At 56.1% G+C, this 22550-nt stretch overlaps 1 protein-coding gene across 3 annotated transcripts; it reads right to left on the bottom strand.

The window, feature by feature from the left end:
* Nucleotides 1–696: 696 nt before the first annotated feature.
* Nucleotides 697–16127, bottom strand: FURIN (furin, paired basic amino acid cleaving enzyme). Of its 3 annotated transcripts, none has more exons than XM_025392442.1 (16): nt 16008–16127; nt 8234–8569; nt 7771–7869; nt 7567–7662; nt 7099–7227; nt 6912–6988; nt 6509–6597; nt 5820–5992; nt 5185–5397; nt 4616–4716; nt 4392–4495; nt 4182–4299; nt 3895–4074; nt 3353–3477; nt 3129–3239; nt 697–2885 (listed from the first exon to the last, which is right to left on the bottom strand). In XM_025392442.1, the coding sequence occupies exons 2-16, from the start codon at nt 8408–8410 to the stop codon at nt 2293–2295; spliced, it is 2385 nt and encodes a 794-aa protein (XP_025248227.1). In that variant the 5' UTR covers nt 8411–8569; nt 16008–16127; the 3' UTR covers nt 697–2292. The 3 variants fall into 3 exon arrangements, with proteins under 3 accessions (XP_025248227.1, XP_025248226.1, XP_025248228.1); XM_025392441.1 differs by lacking the exon at nt 16008–16127 and adding an exon at nt 12776–13040; XM_025392443.1 differs by lacking the exon at nt 16008–16127 and adding an exon at nt 11296–11516.
* Between the last annotated feature and the right edge of the window lie 6423 nt (nt 16128–22550).

A 22550-nucleotide genomic window follows, 5' to 3' on the forward strand; every position in this document is an offset into this window, starting at 1 on the left:
AGGGAAGCCCAGGGTGTCCGGGGGGACCTGAGGGGAGGTGCGCAGTCCTAGCACCAGGCCAGGGGCACCGCAGAAGAGGAAGAGTGGTCCCAGCCCTCCCCACCTCACGGAATTCCCTAAGGAGAGGCTCAGGCGCCAGCTTCCATTTGAATAAAATTTCCAAGTAAATATCCCGAACAGAGGCTGCTTCTCAGGGACAGGTCCTGGTGGCTCTGTCCCTATCCTCCTACCCTCAGGCAGGGGCTTCCTGTCCCAAGGGAGACCTGGGGCAATCAAGGGGCAGGGGTTGGGGAGTGGAGATGTGTGGAGTTTTCCATTTGGGACTCAGGCTCCTCACAGCAAGTCATCTCATTCAGTACTGCCCCCACCTTAGGCCTCAGCCCTATAGCCCACAGCGGCCAGGTCACTTCAGCCAAGGAAGACACAATAGGCCCAGTTCTTCACACTGCTGGAAACCAGGACTTTGGGAGTGAAGTGCTCAGCTCCTGAGGACCAGGGGTCACCAGCCCCACCCCAGGGGGCTGGCCTCCAGCCGCAGTCTCCTTCCACTAGGGGCTGGCACATCCTCCGGCCCCTTGGAGGACTTTGGCCTTCTGACGGGCCCACGTCCAGGCAGACAGGCCACTGTGTGGGCCTAACTGGCCCCCTATCCTCAGCTTCAATGCAGGAGCAATGGTAACACACTGGAGACTGGCCCTGGTTTGCATAGTCTGCACGTTTAATCACTTTAAAACCTCTAACATTATCTCGTGTCCATTAAATAGAACCAACAATGCTGGGCCTGTTTAAATTACAAGAAAAAAATCACTGTGCACCAACCCAGTATCTTACAAAACCAGCCGGGCTGGCCACGAGGGTAGGGGGATGGGAGAGGAGGGGGCACCCCTGGGCAGGTGGCTGGGTACCAGGAATGGCTAGGAGAAAGAAAAGGGGGCTCCCAGATGGGAGGGGACTGATTGTCCTAATGGGAGGGGTGCAAAAGGCACGTCAGAAGAGGAGGTTTGAGGGGGGCATGACAGGTCAGTGCTTTCTCCACCAGGGCACAGTGTTGGAGGGGGCTAAGTGCCACCACCTGCCTACCCCTGGCACTTGGAGAGCCAGTGACCTATGAGCCCCTGGCATGGCGAGCCCCACTTGAAACACAGATGTCAGCCTGCCCCTCCCACTGGGACCCCCTTTCCTTGAGCCCGCCTGGCTGGCCTGCCTCTTCAGGACTTGGGGCTTAACTATTCCTCACTCCTCAGCAACATGCTGCAGCCCCCACACCTCAGGGCCAGGGCAGCCAGGGAGGAGCAGGGCGGACGGTGGGTGTGAGAAGGTGGGTAGTCCAGCTGCTACCCCCATTAAAAATACAAAAACAAATCATCAGCGTCTAAAGTGAAATAATCACAAAGTGAAAATATATCCTCAAACAGCCCCTGAGATCCCCACAGGGGAAAGCAGCATTGGGTGGGAGGCCAGAGAGGCTGGCTGGGCCACTGCCCCTCCCCACCACCCACCCAGGGGCTCCAGGTCTGTGAGTGCCAACAGCCCAGACAGCCCGGGCTCAGAAAACAGGGACTTGGGCCCTGACGGGAGAGGCAGGTGCAAAAGAGGGAAGGGTGGTCAGGACACCAGCACAGGGTTCAGCCAGAATTTCAGCCTTGGCTGCGCCAGCCTGGTGGCCAGTGGTGGTGGAGGCACGGAGCACAGGGGTGGGTCATGGGACACAGGCCACAGGCCAACATGCCACGTGCACACCTGGAGGCACCTGCCTTGCCTTGGTCCCTTCCTATGATGGCTGCTGCTGCCAAGACTCACCAGAGCTGGGGGACAAGGTGGAGGGTGCAGAAGCCCTTGGAGAGGTGGCCTCCTCCCTCAGATACCTCCTAGGCCAGCCCCCGACTGCCTGGATGGGACCATTATTGCTTTAGAGGGACAGGGAAGGGCAAGAGCTACGGCCTGGGTCAGGAATCCCAACAAGCAAAGGCTGCCCCTCTTCACTCCGCAGGAACTCTGGCTGGGGCTGGGGCCTGGGCCTGGGCCTGGGCCTGGGCAAGCTGCCCTAAAGGTTTCACTCCTTTCTCCACATGGAGGGGGTGCTGAGGGTGGGGTATGGCCCTCCCCGCACCCCAGCTGGTCCTGGGCCCACCTCAGGTGGCCAGATGGGCCCGAGGGTAGGAAGGGAAGCAGTCTCCACCCCTCTTGCCTCCCAGCTGGGGTCCAAACCCAGTCCCAAGATAAAAAAATACTTTGGTGAATTAAAAAGTGCCCAAGGAGGGGATTGGCTTGAGGGGGTGGGCAGTGGGCTCATCAGAGGGCGCTCTGGTCTTTGATAAAGGCGGTCCTCTCGCCCCGGCCCTCATCCTCTTCTGAGTCGGACGGGCACTCCTCCTGCCAGGCTTCAGGGGGCAGCCCCTTGTAGGAGATGAGGCCACGGTCCATGGTGTACACCTTCACCCCCCGGAAGCTAAAGCCAGAGCGCAGCTGCAGGACCAGGAAGACAGTGACGAAGACCAGCACGATGAAGGCGCAGCTGAGGCCGGCCACCACCTCAGGCAGGTGTGAGGGCAGCAGCCCTGCCCGCAGCCGCGGCCCCGCCTCCATCTCTGGGGGCAGCCGGGGTGGCTGCTGCTGTGGCGGGGACTCTCGGCTGCTCTGGCTTTGCCGGGAGCAAGTCTGCTCCACAGGGTCCAAGGAGGCATGGCTGGGGCAGCTGAGGCAGTCTGTCGGGGCCGGCCCCTGGCATGTGGCACATGAGGCGTGGCAGGGGGCGCAGACGCTGGCCCGGATGGTCTCCACGTCATTCTCGGTGCTATAGTGTGTATCGAGGACTTGGGGGGCAAAGCCTGGAGGGCAGTGCTGGACACAGCTCTTCTGGTGCAGGGAGAAGCCTTCCTCGCATACTGCCGGCGTGGGAGAGAGGGCGAGTGTGTGTCAGCTAAACAGACTGTAGCCCCAGGACCATAGCAGCCCCAAGCCAAGTCACCACATCCCCAAGATCCCCCAGCCCCAGGACTGTGGTCATCCCAAAAGCCCCAGGGGCCCTAGGTCTCTTGAGACTTTTTTCTTAGAGCTGGGCTTCAGGACAGGCACCCGCCATCCCCCCAGACTCCGGCCCCCAAAGCCCAACAGCACCCACTACTGACCCACACAGGCCTGACTGGACGTGAGGGTCTTGCAGCCACTGCTTTCTGGAGGTATGGGCAGCCCCTCAGAGGCAGTGCCATAGAGTACGAGGGTGAACTTTGTCAGTGTCCCTGTTCCAGAGCGGTGAGGAGACAAGAGTTGGACAGTGCTGGCACCACGCCCAGTGCCCTAGATCCTGCCAGCCCTCCACCTCGTACCCCTACCCCTCAAGTGCCCCCAGTACCATAGTTGTTGGCTTCGCTGGTGTTTTCAATCTCTAGGACCCACTCGCCAGAGGGATCCTCATCCCAGGAATGAGTTGTCATGAAGGCCCAGTCATTAAACCCATCTGCGGAGTAGTCATGTGGCCTGGGGAGGGGAGTGCACACAGCCCTGAGGCCTCTGGGGGACCCCAAGCTAGGGACATCTAACCCACAGAACACGGGCCACATACCCTTCTCCCACGCAGACCAACCTCATGGGGCCAGAAGTGCCTGCTGGCTTGGCTGTTTCCCAGCGAGCCAGACATGCTCAACCAGGGGATTCTAGAAGGATACACAGGCACTGCACAAGGTGGGGCACACTACTGACATTAAATAGGTGCAAGCCAGGGATTCCTGCAACATGGGACAGTCCCACAGGACAAAACTGTCCCTCCCAAAATGCCAAGAGTGCCCCACTGAGTAGCACTCAGTGCCCCCTGGGCCGTGTGAGCGAGCAAAGGCAAGCATGTGGGCTGTGAGAGGAGGAGGTGATGGGCAGGGCGGGCAGGGACAGAGCAAGCACCTGGCTGCCAGCAGGGTGGAGCGGGTGCCCATGGGGCTGACCAGGTGGATGGCCAGGTCGCCACGGCGATTATAGGACAGGGTGAGCCGCGCCTGAGCGTGCTCCAGCCGAGTGATGTGGTTGGGCTCGCCCAGGCACGCGGTCACGGTCTTCCGCACCTCAAGCCGTTTCCCGATGTCTCTGTGCAGGAGAGGACCATGACGGTCAGCCTGGCCCAGAGGGACCAGCGGGCACCCCCTGCGACGTTGGTCCCACTGGCCCCCTCCCAGCCTGGGTCCAGCCCTCACTTGGGCTCCGTGAGGATGTCGATGATGCACTTCCGCTGGGGGCCCACTGTGGTCCAATTCTGGGCCAGGGCCACCATGGCGCCTGCGTCCAAAAGCCCGTAGCCATACGAGTGGCTCACTGTGGGAACAGGGAAGGTGAGGTCAGCTGTGAGGCATAGAGTGCCTTCCACCTAACTCCACATCCAGCCTGCCGGGCCAGCCTGTCCTCACCTTTCCGGCCCACACCATTGGTGGCCCAGTCGTTGGCATTGAGGTGGGCTGGCTTCGAGGTCTGTACCACCAGGTGCTGCATGTCCCGCCATGTGAGGTTCTTACTGCAAAGAAGGAAAGGAGAGGTCAGGGATCAGTCTTTTTTGGGAGCAGCTGGAGACTAAGGGCTGCCCTACAGAGAGTGCTGGTAGAGACAGGGTTGCCCCTGGCCCCCACCCACTTACTTGGCCTCCAGGGTGAGAGCAATGATGCCGGCTGCTAAGGGGGCAGAGGCTGAGGTGCCCGTGTGAGACTCCGTGCACTTCTGCCGCAAGTCAGTCGTCACCTGCCAGGAAGATAATCATATTGGGGACTGTGATTGATGGAGAGGGCTAGAGGAGCCACCTGCCTACCCTCCCTCTGCATACAGGCCCTGGGCACCACAGATGGTATGAGAAGCCAGGGCCAAGACCCCTGGGTCCCAGCTGCTGCCCTGTTAACTTGCTGTGGACAGGCTGATGATGAGCCCCTCCTGGACCTCATTTTCCAAAGGAATAAGGGGGTTCAACTAGCAGTTGGAGATGAATAAGAACAACGTATGTTTTTAGGGAGACACTAGGCTTTTCAAAGGCTTCAGGTATGGCTCCACCGCCTCCCAAGAACTTAGAGAGCCCCAGAGTTCACATTCCATGATGCCTGAGCCACTATCACCCAGCCACATGGAGGTGGAGGCAGACAGCCTCCAAAAGAGGGTGCTGGGCAAAGTCAGCCAGCAGCCCCATTTCCCCAGCCCCCAAGCCCAGGTAAGACTCACAATCTGCTTCTCATTCTGGTTGCCACTGCTGTAGGTCGTGGCCAGTGTGGATGAGCAGGCCTCACTGTACCAGGGCACGTTGCCAAACTGCGTGGCGCTGCTGATGGACAGCGTGTAGATACTGTTGGTGTAGCCGTCGCAGTTGCAGCTGTCATGTTCCCGGCCCCCGTTCCCCGAGGCCCAGACAAAGATGGAGCCCAGCCCCCCTCGGCCCTGTGGACAGAGTGGGCTGGGGTCATTCAAGATTGGGACTTGAGGGAGGGTTGGCAGGAGGACACTGCTGGAGAACTGGCCTCATTCTCTGGGAACCTCCTGTCCCCTGTGAGATCCCTGGTGGATCAAGTGTGTATCCAAATATGTCTATCTAGACACACAAAATATCAGACCAGGAGACTAAGGCGGGAGGATTGCTTGAGGCCAGGAGTTCAAGACCAGCCTGGGTAACATAGCAAGACCTCATCTCTAAAAAAAATTTGTTTTTTAATTAGCCAAGTGCAACTGGTATAAGCACTTTACTTTTCTTTTGTCCCTTAATGTTTCAATAAACATGTTTTGTGTAAAGTTAAACATGAGAATAAATAAGCCAAAAAAACCACCCAGCCTGCCCCCATGGGCTGGACCGATCCCCACCTCACCTGGCTAACCCCACGGAAGAAGGCCTCCTCAGCGAGGCGGGCTGGCCCATCCACTGTCTTGCCGTCATCCTCGGGGCCCCAGCTAGCACTGTAGATGTGGATGTGGTTGGGGTTCAGGCCCAGCGAGCGTGCCTCCACTGCATCTGTCACCTCGCCATCCAGCATGCGCACCCCTGGCCATGAAGAGGGGGCATGAAGAGGGATGCTGCGTGGGTCCAGCTGTCGGGGCTCCCACCCCAAGGAGCACACCCAGCCCTGCACCCCAGGGGATGAGCAGGGGAGGGTAGAGGCTGATGCTGGGAAACCCTGAACCCCCAACTACCCGTTTGCCTCTGCCTTTCAAAGACAAGACCCAGAGAAGGGAAAAGAGAACACCTCCTGCCCCCAACCACACCTTCTGGACTAGAAAGAGTCTCCAGTTCCCAAAGGAGCCTGGTGATCAAGGATCTGCCACATGAGGACTCACAATGGGTCGTGAGGATTTCAGGAGACTCCTGCTAGGAAACCCTCACTCCACAGGGGTCCAACTCTTTCAGTCTTTGACCCTTTGAGAACCCTCCATGGAACAGCCATGTGATCAAAGGATCCACAGTGGGAAAGTGGCAGGCATTAGCCAGATGGGAAGCAGGCAGGGAAAAATCCCACTGACAGGCCCTCCCGAAGACAGGGTGGCCCAAGCCCACACTTACCTCCAATGCGCGCATTGTAGGCCACACCTACACCACAGACACCATTGTTGGCCACCGCAGCCACTTCCCCCGCACACCGTGTGCCATGCCTGCCACGGCCAAGTGCATAGCATGAGTAGGACGAATGGGGTGAACAGGGCCCAGCAGATGTGGCCTGAGGAGCACGAGGGATCTGCACATCTGACACCCACCATCCCCTGAGTGCCCAGCCCGTCTCCCACACTCCACTGGGCCTGTGGCCATCTCCACTCTGACCAAGCCCTCCCTCAGAGCCCCAGGTGGGCCAGGACTGTGGAAAAACCCTCACCCTTTTAGGCAGGGCACATCTCACCCAGGCTCAGCCCTGTTCCTCAGTGGAATAAAGGAGAAGGGAGGCAGAGGCCAGGGGCCTGCCACTTCTTACCTGTTGTCATTCATCTGTGTGTAACGAGGCTGGGGGTCAGGGTCCTGGTCATTGACATCAAAACTGGCCCCAGGATCCTAAGAAGGATTTGGCCACCATCAGGAGAAGGCTGACCTCACTGATAGAACAGGACAGCCTCTAGACACACCTCACCACGGATCACGGCCTCCCTCCCCCACTTCCTCACATAATTGCCTGCCAAGTCCGGGTGGTTCTTCTCAATGCCATCGTCCAGAATGGAGACCACAATGCCGTGCCCTGTGTAGCCCTGCGCCCAGGCCTCCTTCACATTCAGGTCCCGCTGAGTGACACCAGACTGCGGAGACACCCACCCCATCACTTATGAGAGATGATTGGTTCTGTGAGGCTAGGGACAACTTGAAGAATCCCCTTGCCACCCTAAAACCTCCTCCTCTACCCATCCCTGCTCCTGAAAGGCCGCCACTGGCTGTTTGGACTCCATGGGAATGTAGAGGACTCTGGGAGGGCCACCCCCAGGCTTGCTTATTAGGATGGGCCAGGAAGAGACTGCCCAGCAGGAGGAAAGGAAAAGAATCAGAGGAGGCCTCGAAGTCAGTCTCCTCTGTCCAAGAGCTCATGGTGGGTGGATGGTGCATCTGGGGAGGAGGTCCCAGCAGCCAAGAAGGCCGCATACCAGGTACCACTGCTGAGGAAACTTGGGGTCTGTGGGCTCCTGGTACAAGTCCCGTTTAGTCCGTCGCTTTGCCACCTGCTGTTCCAGCCACTGTACCTGCGGGGGAGTGGAGGAGAGATGGTGTGGGTGGAGCAGGAGGCGAGAGGGGCTCCCGAGAGCAGGAGGGGGAGGGTGGCAGCAGGAGGGGGCTGGGGCCACACTCACTTGAGGCTCCCGCTGCAGCCGGCTGTGCCGCGGGCGGTGAGGCGACAGGGACCGCTTCGTCACTCCTCGATGCCAGAAGTGGTAATAGTCCCCGAAAATCTGCAATAAAGCAGGGAGACTGAGCTGGGCTTTCCATCTGTCAGTCCCCAGGGAGGCGGGGGACGGGGGTGGACAATGGCTTCACCAGAGGCTCGCCATGGTCAGGGGTGCGGGGCATCTGCTCCCTGTCCAGGACCCAGCAACATGCAGGGACCGTGAGGACTCACTCTCACTGGGATATGCTGCTCGCCTGAAGCACCTGTGCTTTGCTCCTGGCCACCCAGAACATGCCAGCTACCCAGATGCCCCTGAGCAAACAAGGCCAACAGTTCCTGCTCCCTGGTGCCAGAATCCCTGTCTTCTCTGGTCCCACCCCCTGGCAATGTCCTGGGTCTAGGCCAGCAGCCCAGGTAAGAACACCTACCTGGCCCAGGTTGAGGAACCCATGCTTCCGTGCCACGCTATTGGCCACTGCTGGGCCCCCAGGGATGCGCACAGCCCACGTGTTGGTGAAGACCTTCTGGCCCTGAGCATCAGCTGCTAGCAGGACCAAGGTTCCTGTTGCTGCTACCACCCATAGCAACCAGGACCTCAGCTCCATGGGGGGGACAGGTGGCTGGGACCCTGGAGCGCCCGTCTCCTTGGCCTGGTCACAGGGCCTCGGCTCCCAGGTGCCTGCTCACTGCCTGTGGCCCGGGGCTGACTGGTGGGGGCATGGGGACGAGATGGGCAGGGCTCGGGAGGGTGAGGAGTGCCGACTCTGAGAGGAACAAGAAGGGAAAAGGGGGGAGAGGGTCAGTTCCTCCCCTGCCATGCACTAAAGCTGCCCTGCCCACCTCAAGTTTCAATTGGGGCCTGAAATGAGATCTGGGGGAGAAGGGTAAAAAAATAAGTACTCCCCAGAAGAAATCTAGCACCCAAGGCCAGTCAGATAGATGGACAGATGGATGCCCTGACAATCCCACCCAATCCTTTCTCCATGCAAGAATGTAAGAAGTGTAACAGAAAGGCCAGGCATGGTGTCTCACTCCTGTCATCCAGCACTTTGGGAGGCTGAGGCGGGTGGATCACCTGAGGTCAGGAGTTCGAGGCCAGCCTGGCCAACGTGGTGCAACCTCGTCTCTACTAAAAATACAAACATTAGCCAGGTGCTTCCAGTCCCAGCGACTCGGGAGGCTGAGGCACAAGAACTGCTTGAGCCCAGGAGGTGGAGGTTGCAGTAAGCCAAGATCGCGCCACTGCACTCCAGTCTGTGCAACAGAACGAGACTCCCTCTCAAAAAAAAAAAGTGTAACGGAAGCAGCAGGAAGAAGACTATCAAGCCCTGAGTCACTCAAAATCAGAAACAACAAATGAATAAATATTCAACTGATCAAGGTAAAAAAGATGCATTATAAAGCAGTACGTACACATAATCCCATTTTATTTTTTAAAAACTATTTTTACATGTATATTTATACAAACCAAAACAAAATCTGGAAGGACACACGCTATAAAACCTTAACAGTGGTTCTCTCAAGATGGTGAGAATTACAAGTAATTGTTGGCCGGGCGCGGTGCCTCAAGCCTGTAATCCCGGCACTTTGCGAGGCCGAGACGGGTGGATCACGAGGTCAGGAGATCGAGACCATCCTGGCTAACACGGTGAAACCCCGTCTCTACTAAAAAAAATACAAAAAACTAGCCGGGCGAGGTGGCGGGGGCCTGTAGTCCCAGCTACTGGGGAGGCTGAGGCAGGAGAATGGCGTAAACCCGGGAGGCGGAGCTTGCAGTGAGCTGAGATCCGGCCACTGAACTCCAGCCTGGGCGACAGAGCGAGACTCCGTCTCAAAAAAAAAAAAAAACAAGTAATTGTTATTTTCTTCTTTGTGTCACTGTATTCTCCAAATCACCTAGGTACATTTTACATAGGAATAAGATGCTGGCTTTTCAAGGTTTTTAAATGAATGGCATCTATACAACTCACTAGGGTTTCCTAGTTCAGCGAAGCAGATTCAGCCATAGGGAGTTATTTGCAAAGCCCCATAGCTCCTAAGAAGAAAGAATGGGTGACCCTAGGTGAGATGGTACTTTTATGGGCCATGTCCTGAGGGGGTGCGGGGTGGCAATCACAGAGGCTTCACCTCCCTCTATGGCTGAGATGGCTCTATCAGCAAAGTCAGGGGCCCAGGTTCGTTTTTACTGTTTCCTGGGGAATGCTGGGGCCGCCAAGCCCTGCCCTGCCTGGGCCTGGAGGCCCCCAGCTGCCCCCTTGCTTGCTCCACGCCCACCAGCCTTGCGTAATCCGAGCCCAGGCAGCCAGGGCAAACACTGGCTGCTGAGCCAGGAGCGCCAAGGTGAGGCTGAATCAATAGTCCGAGTGTTGTTTTTCCTCCTTCAGCAAACAGACGGCGGGACCTCTCTGCCTAGGGCCACATAACTGTCCCCACATAGAGCCCCTGACTAGCCAGAAGCCAAGCCCCTGGAGGAAGGAGGGAAGCTGGGGGAGGTCCCAGCAGTGCTGCTGGGGGTATCCCGTATCAGTGCCAAGTTGCATGAGCAGCGGCAGGGCCCTGGATGCCCTTACCGCTTCCATAGCCAAGGCCACTCTTTGCCGGATACCAAAAGGAAGGCACCCCAGCTCACGTAGGCCCTGGGGAGCTACAGAGGCAGGCTCACTATAGAGAACTCTTTGCTTCTCCAGAGGCTGCCCTTAGACACAACCGGCCTCCCTGACTGCTGCAGTCCCACCCTGCAGGCTGGGGGTACTCCACATACAATTCCTGGAGTATTTTCAGTTTGGACCAAAATAACCTGACAGCTGATGGCAGGAGACATCTACAATACAGCTCCTGCACATCCCTGTGGGCAGACTCCACAGGGCTCCAGGGCAGGCCTGGGAACCACAGCCCCATGATGGTTGGTTCCAGAAAGCTGGCCTGATCAATGGCTGGACAGCTAGGCACCCCAGCCCTAGGGGATGGAGGGACCTCCTCCCAAGTCCCTCATTTAAGAGAGGATGTGGGACCCTGGGGGCAGAGCCACATAGGAACAGGGCCTCATCTCTCTCCTCTTGCCACCACAGCTGCCTCTTGGATCATCCCCCTGCCCCCACCACCACCAACCACAATGCTGTGAGTCCTGCTGGAGCCCCCAAATCGAGGCTGGGTTCATCTGGGTCTAGCCCAGATTCCAGCACACTGTAGATGGAGCCGCAGCTGCTTGGCGTTAAAAGTGATTAACCAACTATTTAATTACCTTGCAGCACTCGGAAAGAAAGCAGGCTTCAGGCGCAATTGAACAGTCCCCCCAAAGAAAGAGGGCCAGCCTCCCTCCATCCAACAACCCCACCCGTGGTGAGGGGTGGGGATGGCTTCCAGAAAATCAGACCCCCACAGACGGCTCTGCCACAGCATGCGGGACAAGGGAGGATCCCCGAAAAGAGTAAGAACTGAAAACAATGAATGAATGGGTTTCTCCCCACCCCCATCCCAGACTCTGACTCACCCTCTAGTCCCAGTTTGTCTCAAACCTGGAGGCTTGCTGTATTTCTCATGATCTTGTTTCACATGGGACTGTGCTCCAGGCTGTGGCCAGAGAGAGCTGTGGGTGCTCTTCCTGGCTATGTTCTTGGGCACAGCCCTTTTCTCCAGCTCCAGAACCTCCCGACACAGAGAGCCACTCTGGGCCACTCAAACTGCGCCTTACCCCAGGACCCACTGCTGTTTCCCAGACACTGGGGGTCTGGCTCTGACACAGCCACAGAGCAGGCCACGGGAGGGCCACCCGGACACCCAATCAGTCTCTTCCTCTAGAAGAGACACCACGCCGGGTCCTGTTACCAGCCCTGGGAGGCTCCCGTGAAATTATCGCTCCCAGTTCCTGCCCACTATTTGCTGGATGATCTTAACAAGTCACTTCCTCTCCCTGGGCCTCAGTTTCCTTGGTGGTAAAAACTGCTAGACCAGCGGTTTTCAAACTTTTTTTTAAAAAGCCACAGAATCCTTTTTAAAATCAAATGCTCCAATATAGGAAATAGTAAAACGAGGGCTGCTCTGCTTGAGAAGAGGCCAGGCTTGGCTACTCTCCTATGCTGTGTCCACACCTGCTCAGCAGCCGCTCTCATCAGGCCACATCACCTGGGTTCCCCTCGCACTTCCCAAGTCGGAATAAGAATCCCAACACCCTCCAGTGGATGAGGGTCTGCACCCCAGGGGCCATGGGGTAGAGGATGATGGGAAAGCGGGTTCCGACCAGACAAGTGACTGCCGTCAGACCTGTCTGGCAAGCAGGCCGCCCCTCGGTTCAGCCACCCCGCGGGGGCACAGGGGCCTCGGCCAGGCCGCGGCAGAAGGCAGCCCCGGGACCTACCTGCGCCCGCCGCCGGCGCCCGCGGATCCCGCACCTGAGTCCTCACCGCACAGGTGTGCGGGCGGGGGCGAGGCCCGGGAGAAGGATCCCCCGCCTCGCCCCCGGCCGCTCCTCCCCTCCCCGGGCTGAACGCAGGCCCTACGCGGCCGCGGAGTGGGCGAGTCGGCGGCAGCCCCCGAGGCGGCGGGGAGGCGGGAGCACCCGGAGCCTGCGGAATTTTCTCCCCATCCCGCCCCCAGCAGGGGCCCCGCAGGCGCTTCCTGAGGTCAGAGGGCTCGCCCTGGCCCCACGCGGAAAAGTACCGGCCAGGGCCGGGGGTCCGAGACCGGCCCGGCGCGCTCAGGTGGGCTGCTGAGCGCCCTGTCTGCTCCCGGCAGCTCCACCCTCGGGGCCGGCCCCGGAGCCAGTTCCCGAAAGCGGGCGGGCAGCCGGGCCCCGGGGGACCCGGGTCGGGGCTGCACCGGCGCCAGTGCCCTGACCCTCCCCGGCCCGGGCACCCGGGCCGCGGAGCCCGCTCCTGGGGCAGAGCGGCCCGGCCCGGCCGGCTCCCCTCGGGCCCGGCTCCCAGGCGCGCTTGCCTTCCCCGGGCCCCGGGCCCCGCGCCCTCGCTGCTTACCCTCGGGAGCCCGGGCGGGGAAACTTTTACAGGCGAGCGCCGCGGCGGCTCGGGTGCCCCTCGGCCGAGCGAAGAGCCCGGCGGCGGGGGCCTGGGCTCGGCGCGGTCCCCGCGCCCGGCGGCAGCGTCACGGCGCGGAGGCGGGGAGGCGCGGCGGCGCGGCCTCGGCCCGGCCGGCGACCAGGGCAGGGCTCGGCCTGGGCTCCAGCTCCGGCGCGGGCGGGGGCAGCGGCCGGGCCGCAGCGGCGCGGCTTGTTTACTCGGGCCGCTGTCAGCGGCGGCGGCGGCGGCGGCGGCGGCCCGGGCTCCTCCTCCTCCGCCGCCGCGCCCCTCCCCCTCGCGGCGCCACCTCCGCGCTTCCCCGGCCGCCGCCACCGCCGGCTCCGGCTCGGCCGCCCGCCGCCCATGCCGCCCGGCCCCGGGCCCGCTTTCCTAGCGCCGTGCGCCCCAGTGCGTCCGGCCCCGAGCGGCGGCCCTGCGGGGCCTTCTGGGGCGCCCGCTGCCTCCGACTCCCGGTAGGGGCAGGTAGGAAGTGGGGCAGGCGATCCCAAAGTCCTCGCGGCCGCCAGGCACGAGGCCCGGCTGCCGTGCCCCCGCCCCCGGGCTCGGCTCTTCGCCCCGCGAGCGCCCCGGGAAGACGGCTGCGGAGACCCGAACTCGGAACCGAGGGGAAAGGCTTGAGGGAGGCACTCTGAGCCCTGCCTCGGCCGGAGTCTTGGGGGGCCGACCCTCTCCGTCCCCCTCTTCCCACTCCTGGGCCACGAGTTTGAGCCTAACCGGGTTAAGTGCCCAGGGACGGCGGACCTGGGGTCCTCCAGTCCAAGGTCGAGGGAGGACTGCACGGCGGCGGGGCCAGCCTCCTCTGGGCCTACTGTTAGAGGAGTCACGACTTCGTCTGCATTTGTATAGACAGGTGGATATATGAGCAGAAGTAACCCACCTCCTTTTAATATTTTTAGCTTTTTTTTTTTTTTTTTTTAAACACAACCGCTTGCCAGGCACCAGGCCAGTCACTTTATATTATCTCCTCCTTATGTACATGATTTGATCCATATAATCCTGTCAGGCTGACATTATTAATCCCATTTTACAGATAAGGAAACTGAGGCGCACAACGTTTAAATAATTTGCCCAAAGTTCCGCAACCAGCAGACCTCAGATCCTGCAAGAGACTGGGGTGTTTGGCAGAACCTGAATCCAAGCTGCTTGCAATATACCAGCCGGAGCCTCTCCCTCCCTGGGCCCTAGAAAACGTTTGTGCTACTTGGCTGAGGCCGATGCTGCTTGAGCTGAGAAAGAAAAGAAGGAAAATGTGGCCAAGAGCTTCCCAGGCTGGGTTATTCCAAGGTCGCAGAGCAGCCTGTGCCCATCTCTTCTCGCTTCCTGTGAGATAACCTGGCTGCACAGGATCTGCCTGTGGCCTCCTGAACACAGGTTCCCGGGTAATGGAAAGAAAAAAAAAAATCCACTGAGTGTTTTCTGTGAGCCAGGCACCATTGAGAACTCTTTTCTTGTGTCAACCCCTTCTATCCTCACCACATGCCCCATGAGGTGGGTACAGTACATTTTCCTTTAAGTACCTTTGATGTATCACTGTCTACATTTTATATAGGAGGAAACTGAGGCCCAGAGAGGTTAAATCATGATAATTCTTAAGGCAACTGATGAAAATCAGCAAACCCGTTCAAGTCCCTGGGGCACTATTTTTTACTGGGACACCTTAGACAAGTTAATTTATCAGAGACTTCCTCAATTTACTCCTCTATAAAATGGAGATAATATTTAATGAATGCTGATCCCATTCATTCAAAGGTATGATTCGGGCACCTTTAGAAACACTGCAAAAACTGGAAACTGGAGGAACAATGCTGGGTCCTCAAAGTTGAGCTGGAAGGTAAGTCCAGTTGGCCTTGTCCCAAAGTGGGGACGTCCCCTCCACCAAGGAACTAAGACTTGTAGGGGCCACACTGGGTAGTGCCAGCCACAGTTGGGAGAACAATACTCCAGCAGTCAGACTGAGGCAGGAAGTGAGTCACGCTTCTTCCTTAGGCTGTGAGCAAGAGAACTCCATTGAGGGGAAACAGGGACAGGGCTGGCCCCACCTATCTTCCCACTTGTCCTCAGGCCTAGAAGAAAGGTCAGCCCAAAAAAAAGCAATACGTGCTGCTTCAGGTGCCCCACCCATCCTGGAGGCTGGCCCCAGGGGAGCCCGCAGTGGGTCTTTGGAGGGGGAGGGGCTAGTCTAGGCTCAGATGGCTGCCACCCAGGCAGAGGCGGTGGGAAGTGGAGCTTCCCAGTTTCTCCCAGCCAGCTTGCCTCTTCAATCCTGACTTTGGCATAAGGCAAAATTCTTTAAACTGGGTTCTCAGAGGTGCAACCCTCAGAGGGAGGAATGAGGACAGGATTGAGCAGGTGAGCACCTCTCTCTGCTTCAACCAGAGTGTCTCATATTTTAGGGTTTCACATGAGATTGTATTTTACAACAATTCTGCTGCTAAAAAGAATTTGAAAGCCACTCTCCGTGAGACCTCTCTGGAAAAAATCCCATTTGACCACAACTGGTGACTTCTGCCTTTATCTCATTGCAACAAGTCCTGTGGGCAGGTATTGTTCTCTTTATCACTCCCAACTGGCCCTGGAGCCCAGGTCTCCTGACTTGGGGCCCTCGGGGCCCAAGGTCCTCGGGATCCCACCTTATCAGTTTTACACAACAGTTAGCAGGACTTGGGCATGTGACAGAAGTCTGGAGATGAGTGGGAGGAGCAGGGCCTGATGGGTAAGTGGGGGCTGCAAAGGGGCTCCCATTTTCCCAGCAGGGCTCTGGGAGGAAGAGTTCAGCCAGGCCTCTCTTTATCCTTGATTTGGGGCTAATCCAGGGAGGCTCCTGAGAGTAACATAGTCCTAAATCCACCCAGTCATCCTGACTCCAAGTGCTTCTGTTGTCTTCTTGGGGTGCTCAGTGAAATCTCTGGCCCACCTCAGGCACAGCAAATAAAGCCTCCGGCAGCAGCACCCACACCTAGTTTTAAGCAGAATGTCTACACAATATTCAGACTTGCATAGAAGGATGCCCAACAAAATTCCATTGGTGTTCTCTCCGAGTGAAAGGGTCACATTTGCGATCTTTGTTTTCTTCTTTTTGCTTACCTGCATTTTTCAGGAATGTCTACAAGAACTCCTAAAATAATTAAACCTTTAAGTCAATGCGAAATCGAATAAAGCGTGTCCATACTTCACCATCCAGCTCCAGAACACCTGGGATTCATCCTGGCCGCTGCTGCTTCCCCACCACAGGCTGCAGCTGCAACAGTCAGGCTCCTATCCCTTCACAGGGCAGGGCTCTTCCAGTTCTGGCTAAACCACTTTGGGAAAACCTTCTTTATATGACAGGCAAATAAGGTGTGTGTGGGTGGGGGGAGGAGCTAAAAGTGATGTGGTGGTGACATATCTGGTCGCGCTGGGACTGGATCCTAACATGGCCAGCCCTTCTCATTTTCCTCACGTACTGGGGTGGATCTGCACTTACCTTCTGCCTAGCTTTGCTGCATCCCAGCCACTGGCTGACTTAATGGCTTCCTTCCACCAGCTCCAGCTCCTTGTCTTCTGCCTTGCCTTCCATGGCCAGCAAGTGCTGCCACATTATGTACCTAATAAATGCTTTGGGTGCAGTCTCACCTGGCAGACATTCATTGAGCAGCTGCTGAACGCTGGGCTGTGGTGCACCATAGCTGAATCCCTTAGAGCTTATCCCTAGGAAGCCAGAGACCACCTCTAGTAGGGTTGCATGGAGGTAACTGGGACACACCAGGATCTTCTTCAGTCTGCAACCCCCCTGACCTTCCAGCTTCAACAAGCCTGCTGCCCTTCCTTCTCTCTGTTGATTCAGAAATGTGAATCACGGCCGGGCGCGGTGGCTCAAGCCTGTAATCCCAGCACTTTGGGAGGCCGAGACGGGCGGATCACGAGGTCAGGAGATCGAGACCATCCTGGCAAACATGGTGAAACCCCGTCTCTACTAAAAAATACAAAAAACTAGCCGGGCGAGGTGGCGGCGCCTGTAGTCCCAGCTACTCGGGAGGCTGAGGCAGGAGAATGGCATGAACCCGGGAGGCGGAGCTTGCAGTGAGCTGAGATCCGGCCACTGCACTCCAGCTGGGGAGACAGAGCGAGACTCCGTCTCAAAAAAAAAAAAAAAAAAAAAAATGTGAATCACTCAATCCTCATAGTTTCTTTTTGTTTGTTTGTTTTATGGGTTTTTTTTGTTTTTTTTTTCTAAGACAGAGTCTCGCTCTGTTGCCCAGGCTGGAATGCAATGGCCTGATCACAGCTCACTGCAACCTCCGCCTCTTGGGTTCTGGCAATTCTCATGCTTCAGCCTCCCGAGTAGCTGGGATTATAGGCACATGCCACTTGTATTTGTGTGTGTGTGTGTGTGTGTGTGTGTGTGTTTAGTAGAGATGGGGTTTTGCCATGTTGGTCAGGCTGGTCTCGAACTCCTGACCTTAAGTGATACACCCACCTCGACCTCCCTAAGTGCTGAGATTATTAGGCATGAGCCACCGTGCCTGGCCCCCTTGTTGAGTTTTCAGTCGGTTTGTCATCCTGAACAGGGTTTCTCAGCCTTGGCATTATTGACATCTTGGGTGGGATACTCTGTAGGGGAGACTCTGCATTGCAGGATGTTTAGTTGCATCCCTAGTCACTAAACTTAGCTGCTAGTAGCACTCCCGCTCCCATGATGACAACCAAAAAGATCTCCAGGTATTGCCAAATTTCCCTTGGGAGACAAAAATCACTCCCAGCAGAGAACCACTGTCGCAGAGTGAGGAGTGGGAACATCACAGGATGGTGGTTAGTGTGCCAGGGTTCGAGGCAGCAAGAGTTGTCTGCTGGGAACTAAGCTCTGAGACAGCTGGCAGCGAGGGAGAAAATTCCCAAACTTGAAACCACCCAGTATGCCAGCACAACAATGGGCCATTTAGTGAGGGCAAAAAATCATGCATCCTCATGACATCTGAGGACATCACTTTCTTTTTTTTTTTTTTGAGACGGAGTCTCGCTCTGTCGCCCGGGCTGGAGTGCGGTGGCATGATCTCGGCTCACTGCAAGCTCCGCCTCCCGGGTTCCCGCCATTCTCCTGGCTCAGCCTCCCGAGTAGCTGGGACTACAGGCGCCCACAACCGCGCCCGGCTAATTTTTTGTATTTTTAGTAGAGACGGGGTTTCACCGTGTTAGCCAGGATGGTCTCGATCTCCTGACCTTGTGATCCGCCCGCCTCGGCCTCCCAAAGTGCTGGGATTACAGGCTTGAGCCACCGCGCCCGGCCGACATCACTTTCCATCGTGTTGGTGATAATGCTGAATCAAGGAAAGGATCAATCATGTTGATCATACTCCATTTTCTAAGGCAGGGAGGTGTGTGGGCCCTTGTAGCATTAAAGACGTATTTGGAAAATAGATCACTGGTTGCTTGGGGAAGGGGGCAGGGAGGGGTGGGAGGAAACTTTTGGGAATGATGGACATGTTCATTATCTTGATTGTGGTGATAGTTTCATGGGTGTGCCCATATGTCAAAATATATCAAGTTGTACACTTTAAATCCATGCAGTTCATAGTGTGTCAGTTATACCTCAGCAAAGCTGTTTTGAAGATGTGTTGTTTAGTTTTAGTGCTTGAAGGGCATTATTTTGAAAATTCACTACTGTGGAGTAGTCCGTTTCTTGACTGTGCTGAATAAATAAGGAGTCACTATAATACTTAAAAAGGAAACAGGAAGAAAAAACAAAAAGAAGAAAAGTGATCATGGGCTGTAAGGTCGTCCTAGGCAGGGAAGGAAAGGAATGGCATGAAGAGTTGGCTCAGTCACCCCTGAGTGTGGCCCGGAGAGCCTGTCCTCTGGCCTACAGCAGGCCTCAGAGAGTCTTTCCGTTGACTGATGCCATCAAACCAACATGTCTGGAATGGTATTATCAGGGGCTTGGGAAAATAGAATAACAAATGTGCTGGCTGCCAGGAAAGGAACAGATGATTCTGGAAATTATAGGCTCCTCCACAAACTTTAATCCCTAAAACAAACATTGCTGGGGAAAAGTCGGTTAATACCTGGAGGAGGGTGAGTGCTGTCCTTCAGTAGGGCATGGCACACCTGGGAGCAGAGAGCATTTACAGAAGCCAGATGCCATGTGCCAACCTGTGTGTTACAGGCTCATGCCCAAGGGACTGCACCTGGCAGGAGGGAGCACTGCAAGCAGCAGTCAGGGGCCGTCTCTGACTGTGCAGATGCTTTTTGGCTGATGGAGACCTCTATGGAGGTTCTTAGGAGCCCCTCAGCGAGGCAGGGGAGCAAGGAGAGGGGCTGTGACAGGGATGAGTTATATGTGAAAAGAAAAACTGCTTTCGTGGAGGTTGATTGTGCACCAGGCATTTCATTCATTCATTCCTCAGATACTCATTGAGTGCCTACCAGGTTCAGAACCTCTTCCAGTGCTTCAGTTATAGTGAGGGAAGCAGGCAGTTCGCAGGTGAATAACCCAGTTTATGAGAGAAGTTCAGATCATCCTAAGAGCTCTGAAAGAAAATGATAAGGTAATGTGAGAGTGCCTGGGGGAGGGGGAGGGCTACTATCCCTGGGGTGGTCGGGGAAGACCTCTGGGAGAAGATGATGTTTGAGCTGAGGCTGAAGAAAGAGGCAAAAGTGGCCGGGCGCGGTGGCTCAAGCCTGTAATCCCAGCACTTTGGGAGGCCGAGACGGGCGGATCACGAGGTCAGGAGATCGAGACCATCCTGGCGAACACGGTGAAACCCCGTCTCTATTAAGAAATACAAAAAACTAGCCGGGCGAGGTGGCGGGCGCCTGTAGTCCCAGCTACTCGGGAGGCTGAGGCCGGAGAATGGCGTGAACCCGGGAGGCGGAGCTTGCAGTGAGCTGAGATCCGGCCACTGCACTCCAGCCTGGGTGACAGAGTGAGACTCCGTCTCAAAAAAAAAAAAAAAAAAAAAAAAAAAGAAAGAGGCAAAAGTGTAAAGATCTGGAGGAAGGGTGTACCACGCAGAGGGAAGGGCAAGGACATGGGCCTGGGGGCATGAGCTTATACACTTGGGGAGCAGACACTTCTTGGAGCATGACGGAGAGATGAGATGAGAGGTAGGTAATGGGCTGGATCACAGAGCACTTGCCAAGCTGGGTCCAGATGTTGAGTTTAGTTATCAGAGCTATGGGCTCTGGATTCTCAAAATTCTTTTGGAAATTTGACTGATTTACCCTTTAATAAAACTTATTTATTTATTTATTTATTTATTTATTTAGAGATGGAGTCTTGCTCTGTTGCCCAGGCTGGAGTGCAGTGGCGCGATCTCGGCTCACTGCAACCTCCAGCTCCCTGATTTAAGCAATTCCCTTGCCTAAGCCTCCTGAGTAGCTGGGATTACAGGTGCACACCATCATGCCCAGCTAATTTTTTTGTGTTTTTAGTAGAGACAGGGTTTCACCATGTTGGCCAGACTGGTCTCGAACTCCTGACCTCAGTCATTCCACCTGCCCCAGCCTCCCAAAGTGCTAGGATTACAGGCATGAGCCGCCGCACCTGGCCGTTTTATTTTTATAGTTTTAAATTTAACTTAAAAGATGGGCTTTCGCTCTGTTGCCCAGACTGGCCTCAAGCAATCCTCCTGCCTCTGCCTCCAGAGGTGCTGGGATTACAGGTGTGAGCCACCGTGCCCGGCAAATTTACCCTTTTTAAAGGCTCTTCTGACTACCATGGGGAGTAGAAATACAAGGGGTTCGTGTGGGAACCCACCACAGCCCGACACAGGCACCATAGGTGACCCTCCCGATGTGAAATGTAGGGGACTGGCTTGGGAGAGTCCAGTGACTTTTTTTTTTTTTTAATGAAACAGAGTCTCATTTTGTCCCCCAGGCTGGGGGGCAGTTTCTTTTTTTTTTTTTTTTTTTTTTTTTTTTGAGACGGAGTCTTGCTCTGTCGCCCAGGCTGGAGTGCAGTGGCCGGATCTCAGCTCACTGCAAGCTCCGCCTCCCGGGTTCACGCCATTCTCCTGCCTCAGCCTCCCGGGTAGCTGGGACTACAGGCGCCTGCCACCTCGCCCGGCTCGTTTTTTGTATTTTTTAGTAGAGACGGGGTTTCACCAGGTTAGACAGGATGGTCTCGATCTCCTGACCTTGTGATCCGCCCATCTCGGCCTCCCAAAGTGCTGGGATTACAGGCTTGAGCCACCGCGCCCAGCCTGGAGTGCAGTTTCATGATCTCAGCTCACTGCAGCCTGTATCTCAGCCTCCCTGAGTAGCTGAGATTACAGGCATGCGCCACCACACCCGGCTAATTTTTTGTATTTTTAGTAGAGACAGGATTTCATTTGCTATGTTGGCCAGGCTGGTCTGAAACTCCTGACCTCAAGTGAACCACCTGCCTTGGCCTCCCAAAGTGCTGGGATTATAGGTGTGAGTCACCACCTTGAGTGACTATAAGCACCAGCCCTTGAATGACTTACAAACCAGTAAGCAGGTGGTAGGCTCCTGCACAGGCCTGGGAAGGCTGGACAGGAGGTGAACCACACATCTGACCTGCGAAATGGGGGCCTCTGCGGGACAAGAGCTGGCAGGGCAGCCAGGCCTGGGATCCCCCAACCCAACTGCTTAGGAGGGTTCAGGTGCTTCTCTCTAAACCATAGCCCTTGGGCATCTTTAGCCAGAGACTTGGCAACAAAAAAAAAACTGCTTTGAGTTAACAGCTGAAACTCATAGCGCATTTGCGGGCTCATGCTCTTAGGCTCTGTGCTCAATGCCTTATAATGATTGCTTCATATATTGCTCACGACAACCCTTGAGGCAGGTGCTGTTTTGATCCCTGTTTCACAGATTGGGAAGCTGAGACCTGGACTCACAGTCACTAAGGAAAATAAAGATCCACGATTTGAACCTGGGACATAAGAATAGAAAGCCTACACACTTCAACCACTCTGCCTTCTGCCTCTACAAGAGTGCTGAACTGTGGCTAAATCAGACACAGATTCACTCAGCCATCATGATGTGGGTGGCTCAGCTGTGATTCACATTTGACTTTTTCTTGGACAAGAATTGTTCACCTATGTTCTCATAGTAGTACATGCTGATTTTTCTGGTTTCCTTTGTTTTTGTCTGAAACAGTATTGTTCTGTTGCCCAGGCTGGAGTACAGCAGCTCTTCATAGGTGCCATCAGATCATACTACAGCCTTGAACTCCCGGTCTCAAGGAGTCCTCCCACCTCAGCTTCCTGAGTAGCTGGGACTACAAGCACATGCCACCATGCCTCCTGAAATGTTTTATTCTTTTGTAAAGACAAGGTCTCACCATGTTGTCTGGGCTGGTCTACAACTCCCGGTGTCAAGTGATCCCTCCCTCCTCAGCCTCCCAAAGTGCTGGGCTTACAGGCATGAGCCACTGCACCTGCCCTGATTTTTTTTTTTAATAATATTCATGCTACTGAAGTGCTGAACTGCCCTTCCCCTCCACAGACTTGTTGGGAGGCTGCAGTGTTGGTGATCAGCCCAGCCCTCATTTCAGATTCAGCTTTGAAATGCTCTTGAATGTCCCTAGGCAAATTATTCAACCTCCCAGGGCCTCAGTTTCCTCCTCTATAAAATGGGGTAAGAGCAGTACCCCATCATCAGTGACAGCTGTGAAGTGTGCAGCACTGTACCAACCAGCAATGAGGGCTGCTGGGGTTGTGTTCTACCGTCCCTCCTCCTGAAGCAGGAATGCTCTTCCAGTTGGCTGGCCCAC

This window comes from Theropithecus gelada, chromosome 7b (assembly GCF_003255815.1).
Source record: "Theropithecus gelada isolate Dixy chromosome 7b, Tgel_1.0, whole genome shotgun sequence".
Classification (NCBI taxonomy): Eukaryota; Metazoa; Chordata; class Mammalia; order Primates; family Cercopithecidae; genus Theropithecus; species Theropithecus gelada.

Bases quoted from the DNA above. Each gene is read 5' to 3' on its own strand.
- FURIN (XM_025392442.1), bottom strand. From the start codon at position 8,410: ATGGAGCTGAGGTCCTGGTTGCTATGGGTGGTAGCAGCAACAGGAACC. The intron at 6,989-7,098 runs GTGAGGAAGTGG...AATCCTTCTTAG, and splicing joins CGGACTTGGCAGGCAATTAT to GATCCTGGGGCCAGTTTTGA. The intron at 4,075-4,181 runs GTGAGGGCTGGA...TCTCCTGCACAG, and splicing joins GACATCCTCACGGAGCCCAA to AGACATCGGGAAACGGCTTG.